This window comes from Vollenhovia emeryi, unplaced genomic scaffold (genome assembly GCF_000949405.1).
Source record: "Vollenhovia emeryi isolate VEMERY1.0 unplaced genomic scaffold, V.emery_V1.0 DF939286.1, whole genome shotgun sequence".
In the NCBI taxonomy this organism is placed as follows: domain Eukaryota; kingdom Metazoa; phylum Arthropoda; class Insecta; order Hymenoptera; family Formicidae; genus Vollenhovia; species Vollenhovia emeryi.
In genome coordinates this window covers 189,060-198,315 of record NW_011967080.1, presented here as the reverse complement: position 1 = coordinate 198,315, position 9,256 = coordinate 189,060, and the positions used below count along the sequence as shown (strand labels likewise).

General features: G+C 41.6%; 1 protein-coding gene and 1 non-coding gene across 5 annotated transcripts in view; one reads left to right on the top strand and one right to left on the bottom strand.

The window, feature by feature from the left end:
- The window catches only part of LOC105559191, a 24,515-nt gene extending 15,788 nt beyond the window's left edge, over window positions 1-8,727 (bottom strand). For 2 of the 4 annotated variants that reach the window (XM_012007295.1, XM_012007298.1), the window contains exons 1-4: window positions 8,319-8,727; window positions 4,325-4,487; window positions 4,127-4,252; window positions 2,833-2,959 (exon numbers count right to left, since the gene is read on the bottom strand). In XM_012007295.1, coding sequence (XP_011862685.1) covers window positions 2,833-2,959; window positions 4,127-4,233 — 234 coding nt within the window. In that variant the 5' untranslated portion in view covers window positions 4,234-4,252; window positions 4,325-4,487; window positions 8,319-8,727. The other 2 variants (XM_012007297.1, XM_012007296.1) reach the window with 2 other exon arrangements.
- Trnav-cac lies at window positions 6,961-7,036 on the top strand. The gene is given in 2 exon segments: window positions 6,961-6,996; window positions 7,003-7,036. It is a non-coding gene; the product is annotated as a tRNA-Val (tRNA).
- Window positions 8,728-9,256: the final 529 nt, after the last annotated feature.

Sequence of the window (9,256 nt, the reverse complement as noted above, 5' to 3'; positions counted from 1 at the left end):
TTTCGATCATCTGTACACGTGCCATTTAATTTGTGTATTACACAAATCTTTCCACGAAACAGTTTTAGGTGCAAAAGATACGAAAGTGCAGAATCACTCCAGCATCCCCTTAAGGAGATGCTGGAGTGGTTTGATTTACCGACAGAGTCGGATACCGTTTTTGCGTTTGTAAATCTTATTATTTGCATTTATGTACAAACTAATACCAGACCCAAGTGTAGAATGCATAGTAGAACATTTTCATATAAAAAACATTGAGATTTGAAGTCTAATTCGTATCGCATTATGTATTGCAATATTTGTAATACATAATGCGATACGAATTAGACTTCAAACCTCAATGTTTTTTATATGAAAATGTTCTACTATGCATTCTACACTTGGGTCTGGTATTAGTTTGTACATAAATGCTACATAATTATTTTGGTTTGTATCTATAATATGACATATTGAGGTTACGTTCCTTGAGGTAAGATTTACAAACCCCCAAAAACTGTATGCGACTCTGTCGGTCAATCAAATCAAACCACTCCAGCATCCCCTTAATTTATGTGGAAATATCACGCATTCGTCATTCTGAACTTTTGCAATCTTCCCCTGAAAAAAATGGAAGTTTCAGCCTCTGACATTTCTTTACTCCTCTCAGACACGTTTATCTTGATGCAGACGAACAAAAAAGACAATGTATGTATATTATCAATCTCTCTTTTCTGTTAGAACGAACAGGACTATTAACACGAGAGCCGACTTGTTCGGATATTGAAAATTAATCTCACTGTCAACGAGATTATATTCTCGTGGATTCGACGTTCACTCGGATTCACGCGCGAGATTCGTCTGGTCGATGACACGCGATGGTTTTTTTTCCTCTCTTACGTCTGCCGTACGCCGGGACCTTGTTTACGCGTTATGCACGTCACGTCTCATCGTCATTAAGCGACGGCGATTAATTTTCGCGCGGCTGCGTTATCGAGTGTCCCCGTAAATCGCCGCGAGATTTCACGTCGGCTTTATTACGTTCGCGCCTCGGTAATTCGCGGCATAAATTGATACCCGAGAGCCCCCCCCAGTTAAATCGCGAACATGCCTGAATCGAATACCTACTTGCGTTGCGTCGCGATTGCACGTTTAGACGCAATCGATCGCGTACGCGTAATTTCTCGTAAGGCCGTTCGTCCGCGTTACTGCTCGATTAAACGCCTCGTGTAACCAGTTCGAAATGACATTACTTACACGAGAGATACGATATCTTCTCCCCTCCCCTCCCCCGTGCGCGCCCGCGGAGAAATTATCCTTACCATCCACCTGCGATGCGCCGAGTTAAACAACTTCGCAAATTGTCGACTTCCGGCATTTCCCTTCTTCGAGGGTACCGCGCAAAGATACGGCGCAAAGCCGCGCCGCGCGAGTTGTCCTTTTCAGCTAATAGCCCGCTTCTGGATTGTTTCGTAATCCCGAGACGGGGACAGGTTCCTCCTTCTTTCGGCGCGATTCGTCAATTCCGCATTTCACGGGGCGGTAATTGCAGTCGCCGCCGGTCCGCTCCCTCCTCTCGTACAGGCGTACGCTCGAGCGCATACGTGTACTCCGCATTTTCTTTTTATTTATTTACTTAATCAGATGGCCGCCGTTAATACAGACTTTCCCTGTAATTAGCTCGTATCGGCGTGGCAGAGACGAGAGAAAGAGAAGGAGAGAGAGAGAGGGCGACGGAGAACGAGGATGTGGCACGAGGGAGGGACGCAGAGTAAGAGGCAAAAGCGGAAGAATAGACAGGTTCTTTCATAGCGTCGTGTATGTGGAGCGTTTTGCCGCGGCACACAGGTACCCGCCACGCGAGAAGCATTTCGCCGATCGTTTTCCATTCACGCCGCCTGGGAAACGACATTTTTCCATAACGAGGCGTGGAAATCGGGGTTTACGTAACTCCTTCCGCGATGCAATTCCGCTCTGACGTTGGAATAAATTACGGATCTATTGTCTCGCGCGAATGTACCTCTTGCCTTTCTTTCGGCTCCGATCGTTTCGGTCTCGACCACAAGGATTCTATTTCGCAGCCGTTGCACCAGCAGCTCTACGTCGTTGGTCGAGCTTCAGATTTTTAATTACCACAACTTTATACGGCAAAGAGTGAACTATCGATCAAGTAAAGCTGTGCAAACAATCGCTAATCCTTTGACGGAACGTTACTTTCTTGCCCGTTCCACGCCGAAGCCTTCCACGAAACTGAACTTACACGCTTGTGCGAGAGTCTCCCGTTGCGTGTAAGATTAACATATTTTCCTTTTCCTTTGAAAAGTTCGAGAGAATGGTTCTTTTCCCCGACATACGAGCTAGACTCCATTGATGAATAAACAATGAAATTGCCTGCGTAGATACCTGCGTCGGAAAAATTGGATTCTTTCAATGCAAATGCATATCCGCCGTTAATGAATTCTCTAATTATTATTTCTTCCGATATACTCGGGATATGTGCTACCGAAACTGATTGAGAAAGTGAACAATTAGCGTATCACAGGCGTTTCGAAGAACTAAAACGCTTCCGAGTTTCACGAAAAAATTATATATGTGGAAGAAAATGTATAAATGGTTAATGTTAATAATCTAATAATGTTACGCCTAGGTCTGGTTTCACCAACGTTGTCCAACTTTAAGCTTAGCTTAACAGCTACTTTAGAAAGAGACAAACATGAAGTGAACTAAGATTAAAGTTAAGCGACGAAGATTAAAGTTGAGCGTTTGGTGAAACCGGGCCTAAATCATCTCGCCGAACAGTGAGGCTGAAGGTTTCAAGCCACGAAAGGATTGACAATGTCTTGGACCGGGATTTACCTTCACACGATACCGTTGTCGTAGTTCGGTCCACGTCTTGGGACATCTCGGGGGAATTTGTAGGCACCAGGTGAACGAGTTGACCACGACCGGCTCGGTGTAAGTCTCGTACGACGTGACTGTGTAACTGTAACGTACGATTTATTAGCGACTGGCCCCGCGATTCCCTTATCAGGTTTACAGCGGCATATGCGGCGAGGTGCGCGCATAAATAATGATTTGTATACGTATTACGCATGCCAGCATTGTCAAGGCTTCCGGGTGAAGGTCTCTTAAAAAATTATCAAACTGCATGCCGCTTGGAAAGCGAAATATCACTTAAACCAACTTTGGATAATCTACACCCACAGAACAAATTTCCGGATCCAATGCTATTACACTTGAATGTATCATAAAATAGAATCGATATAGCGCCAATCGTGTTTATTATAGAGAATATTTTAATCTTCAGTACTGTAAAGTACTTTAGTACTTTACTTTGTGCATCAGGTATATGGGACCTACAATTTAACACCGATTCCGAACGGCTTCCACAAGGGGATTTTCATGGGAAGGTACTCTCGGTGATTTGACTATTGCCTTCCGAGAGGTGGCGATCGAATAAAAACCAACAATTCTTGGTTGGATTTCAACTCGGATCTTCGGCTTGTTAGAGCAGCGCACATCTCTTTGCGCCACAATCGCCACTTTTATAATCTTAAATGAAAAATTCTAAAATCTAGAATAAAATGATAGTATGTGTCGTCTTTTGTCGAATATCGTGGTGCCAACTTGGTGCGTTGTAAGGTGGAAGGAAAATTTATTCTAAACGCAAGAATATATAAACTTACATTTATATAAGTTACTTTTGTCTCAATATAGTAAGTCAATCTTTTTTAATTCAATAGAGAAGAATAAGAATTATTCATTTTATTTTGATATTGTCTTATTTTTGTACTAAATGAGGTTGTGAGTGAATATAAATGCGTCAAAAATATTTTTTGTCTCGGTAACAGAAATCCTTTCTGAGGGTGTACCGAGGGGGAAACCGCTGACCAAAATCTTGTACAACAATGCCCACTAATGCCCAGTGGGCATTACTTTATCTTATTATGCCTAAAAAATGTCTAGTAATGCCTAGTAATGCCGCAAATATGCGCACCACAATGCCCTCAGCGGTTTCCTGTTTTTCTAGGCATATGTGAACATATGAAAAATAGTATTCTTCTTTTAACTCTGACACACGCTACTTACAAAATGAGCTTTGCCTACAATTGCACGGTATTGTGTATCTTGTAGATATTTGGATACTAACTTCTCTAGTCTTGGGCACACGTGATCCCCGGTCAGCGAGTTAACGACAAATGCTCTTTCAAACGCCGCGATCAGGATGAAGATCCACGAAATCTCCGAGAGACTCATTTCAGTAAAATTGCGTTTTCTAAAAGACGTCCCTCAATTAGGCACTGTATAAAAACAATGTGAAGGAGCATTTTGAGTGCGACGTACTTACTGCGAAAAGGATAGAGGTATTTGTTGGATTTCAAACGCGATTTCCTCAGTAGAATCCACATCGAAGAAACCACGGTGGTTGTCGGCGTTGACCAGGCAAAAGTGACCCTTTCATCTTCTCGCGTATCAGCCGCAAGTCGGCTAACCAGTCGAACGAAGGAAAACTGTCAAATAGAAAGCGTGTCAATAATTTCAAGCTAGAGAACTCAGGTGCATAATAAATGAATTCTAATATACGTATCGTGGTCTCTGAAAGTCAATCAGTGATTATTCCCTGTTGTCAGTGATAATCCACTGATTGACTTTTAGGTCCGTATTTATAGTCGTGATTCTGCCGAAAAACTCAGCTAAAACCAGTCTTGAGATGATACTGTTTAACAGATGAATCTTGAGACTCAATTTGATATTTGTTTGTAATCTCGATTCGATAGAGATTCTCAAAGGAAGTTTTAGAAAATAGTTTTTGGATTTCATCTAAGAGAATTGAGTCGGGAAAAATTGCGTTTCGTCTCGTCATCACTCGTTGCGTATCGCCGCTTTAATCGATGTTTTGACTCTCAAGATGAATTTCAGGTGAGTAATCGGTCCCCTTGTCAGCTGAATGCAGTTTCAGTTGATCTTTAATCAAAATGTAACTAATGAACCGTCCGTAACTCAAGACATGAGACTCCAATCTGAGTGTCTCGCCTGATACACTCTTGAGAATTGAGAAACGACGATGAATATAGGCCTTAGAGAGTAATACAATAATTTGAATGGTTATAAATTATAGTTCGAATAGGACAAAAATCCGTCAGGTCTCCGGTCGTATTATCGTGACACTGCTCGGACATTCGCGTCGGGTCGGAAACACTTGTCGTAAATGCGTGCGTGATAGAAACGTCCCCTCCGAAAAGATATTCACTTTGGGAGGAAGTATTAACTGACCTCAATCGCGGTACCGTACAAATGCGACATTGAATATTGAATATGAGCCAAGTGCGAATGTCAAAGTGTCGCGGGAATAATGTAGAATATTGCGCAACAAAGTATAAATTCAAAATTGATAATCGCACGAGAAACAAACTATTTTGAGCAGCTAGAATTTCGTAATAATTGATGGCAGAGCGTCTCAGCGTTTATATTAATTTGACACATTCTCAACCGGAAGTATAAATAATTAAATTTTAAAGGCCAAAAATAACGAGCTAAGATAAAGGATGTTAGAAAATTCAATTATATTCCTAATAATTTACATAGGTGAACGTTTCGACTTTACTTAGTCTTTTTCAACACGCTAGATCAATAATTACGATACATTAAATTTAAAAGGTACGTTTGTGATGTTGGCATTTATATATACATATAATTTTTATTTTACTAATTTTTAACGTATTCCAACGACATTTAATAATAATTAAAATGACCAGTCACGTACCTTTTAAATTTAACGTATCATAATTATTGAATTAGGGTGTTGAAAAAGACTAAGTAAAGTCGAAACGTTCACCTATGTAAATTATTAAGAATATAATTGAATTTTCCAACATCCTTTATATTAGTTCGTTATTTTTGGCCTTTAAAATTTGATCATTTGTTTATACATTCAACGAGCGTCCACATTATATTATTTATAAATAATTACTTCATTTATTATTCGACTGTATAACAGGAGCAAGACTAGTCGCCAATTTTTTTTATTATACTAAATGGATTGTGAAAACAGTGCAAAAGAAATGAGCGTTTCGTGGCTGATTGGAATAGCTGCCACGGTGCGTTAATACGATTAACTAATCCTAATGTCGACGAAGGCCGCACGAAATTTCACATGTGCCACATAACGTAACGTTTTTCTGTCCGTTATAGCTTCACACGGGGCGGGCAAGAAGTTGTGGAGACGTTCGTTCGAACGCGTCGGCCAGCTGTTCTCTACTCGTGAGAAATTCTTATTTAGAACTATTGCGACAGCCAGTTCTAGCATTTCTAAAGAAAGTCTTTTTGAAATGCGCGTTTTCTAACGTCGTGAAAGTTAATCAAGATATACAGATGCAATGCATAATCTTTAATTAGTTTCATAACGACTCACAAAATTAATGAATAATTCAACAGCCATCGATTGAATTTGTCTGGACATTATCTTTATTTATTTATATCCCTCTAGAATTTATTTTTATTTATTTATTTCTGGTAATCTTATTTTGAACGGCTCGCGCACAATTGTAGTACGGAAGAGATATACATTTCTTTTCGTTTAACGAATTCTGAGGGTTATCTGGTCACTTGCACCTTTCGGCGTTTCATAACTGCACACAGAAAAATATATACTACCTGCAAGTAAATATTATTTGTTCCAAGTATTTGATAAGTTTATATATCCGCAAATCTATCATAATGTCGTCGCAAGTGTTATATGTACTCAAAACATATTCTGGTTCTTAGTAAGTCTAGTACTTGAAACAAGAATACATAGAATTATTTGAAGCAAAACAATTTTGTTTCTTCTGATTTTATTAAAAGAAGCATACGAAATTCTTCAATAAATTTTATAATTTTCTTCAAAGAAGAATAAATTCTTTCTTCGAGCATAAGATGGCAAGCTTTTCTAAGACTAGTAACAAGTATATCTTAAAAGTGTTATTAAGAAAATATTCTTTCACAGCCCCAGTGGTCGAGCTGGCTAAGACGCCCGTCACGGATTGTAGGGAGGTCCCAGGTTCGAATCCTGGCTGGGGTAATGTTTTTCGCAATAAGAATTTTAATTGCCAGACACGGTCGACAAAAATCACCGATGTTATTAATTTATTAATTACTGTCGGCGACTTTAAGAATATTCTTACTAGTTAAAATATTCTTTGTTGAAGCAAACTATTACTTAAACGAAATAAAATAAACCGAGTGATTACTTTGCTTCACTGTACAATAATATTTTTCTGTGTGTGCCTTTGTGTTTTATGATACCCGCGCATTTATAAGTTGAGATTGCCAAAATAAGATTCCGCGACAGATTTACGTCGCAGTTCTCACGCCGAAGACATTAATAACTAAAACCGGGGTGCAATCAAAATATTTCCAAGGATATTTCGTAGTATTAATTCAGAGGTCGTCAACTTTTTCGTTCGTACGAAAGTTTCTTCGAGCATCCCATTCCGCAGGCAGTTGAAAGATCTAAAGATGGATACAGACTTGTTGCGTGTCCGCGTATCATTGCGCGTCAGTGTAGACCGGTTGCGTGTCAAACTTTTGATACGTGCGAATGCAACGGTATACGAGAAGACCGTACCACTGAATTGATACGGAAGGACGACGCGATACGCAACGAGTATGCATGCGCCTTAAAATTCATCCCAAGCGGCGCAAGAAACTCGAACGGCAAATGTCGCGCTTGCACAATTGGCAATTATCGAAACGCCTAAGCCGAGAACGCATAAGGCCGAGCCTTATGCAGGATTGTAAAACTAGTAATGAAAATGTAGATGCAAATTGGCCTCGTCGATGTTACCTCGGTTTACATTATGCGTTTCGCCGAGCTCTTTTACGAGCGATTATGTAATGATAATCAGTACGACCGTGCCGATTAGGCTGAAAAAGAAGGAAACAATTTTTCTTGCGATAGCCTACGACGAAAGGAGTGAGGAGAATACAGTGACGTGTCAGCGCTGCAATCGTCCCGCAAAAGGATATGCGTCATTTTCTCGCTAGTTCAGCGTGCAATTTAAATTCGTCATGCGGGCCGATAGCTACGTGTGAGAAAAAAACGCCCTCGGTTCTGCTGCTCTTCTCACTGATAAAACTTACCGTTGCACCAATAAAATATAATAGTACCAACGGCAATTCGACTCCGGCGTTTACGCGGTTACACAATTTCCCCGCAGAATTCTACCTCCGACAATTTATTTCGAAATTTATGTCGATTGGAATTCTGACCAAATTCATTATAGGATGTAAATTCCGCCGCACTCGTATTTTAGTAATTCAGGCGTGGCGTGAGAAAATAATTCTGTTTGTCCTCTACTCACCGCAATATACTCCGGCCTTCGATTTAATCCACGTGACTCCTATACATGTACCGCTAATCTCGCCTCACCATTTCTCACAAGCACGCGCGAGACGAAATTCAAATTAACTCCTTGTTGTACCGGGAAGCTTCACACAAAGTGACGAAATGAACGAAACGGGAGCATGTCGCTGCGCTTTGTCACGCGAGAGCGCGAGAGCATCATCTCGCGGTTGCACACGCAGATCTTGCGGCGTTTTTTTCTTTTACTCCCGATCTCGGGAACCGATCTCTCGCGAGGGCCGAGCCCTCGCTCTGGGAAATGTCACTGTCGCTTTCACAGAGCGATTCGCAACTGGGCTCGTAACGAGCAATTGGCGTCGCCGGTACTCGGAATGCACTTGTGGCACAATGAACTCCGACCCTCCGACAACTCCGACGAGCACGACGACTACGATGACGATCGCGCGGAGGGGCTCGAGGGGAGGGCGCGTCCAGAGGGGCGGCGGTCGTACAGCGGGCCCTCGTTCCCCAAGCCAGGAGAGGGACCATGCACTATCACGCTCTGGGTACTTGAGTTCGCGAAGCGACGCGGATATCCTGCGGAGACATTGACATTGCGACCAGCGAAGTGCCCATTGCGACGGAGCATGACGACAATGGAGAACGTGAAATCGGTATCGCGTCTGGAGAAATGCATTATAATTGATAAAAACTCGACGCGGACGAAAAGCAGAGGCGAATCAAGAAACGGTAGAGAGAGAGAGAGAGAGGAGACGAGAAGGTAGGCTGTTGAAACAAACATCGGCCTCCCTCACTCGTATATTAGCAGAAAAAAGATCGCCTTCAGTCTCATGGGCGCTGACGTGACATTTCTCCGGCCTGTTGCGTGACGGAAATGGTAGATCGATCGGGCGACAAGCGCAAAATATGAGAACTTATACCTGCTATTTCATAACG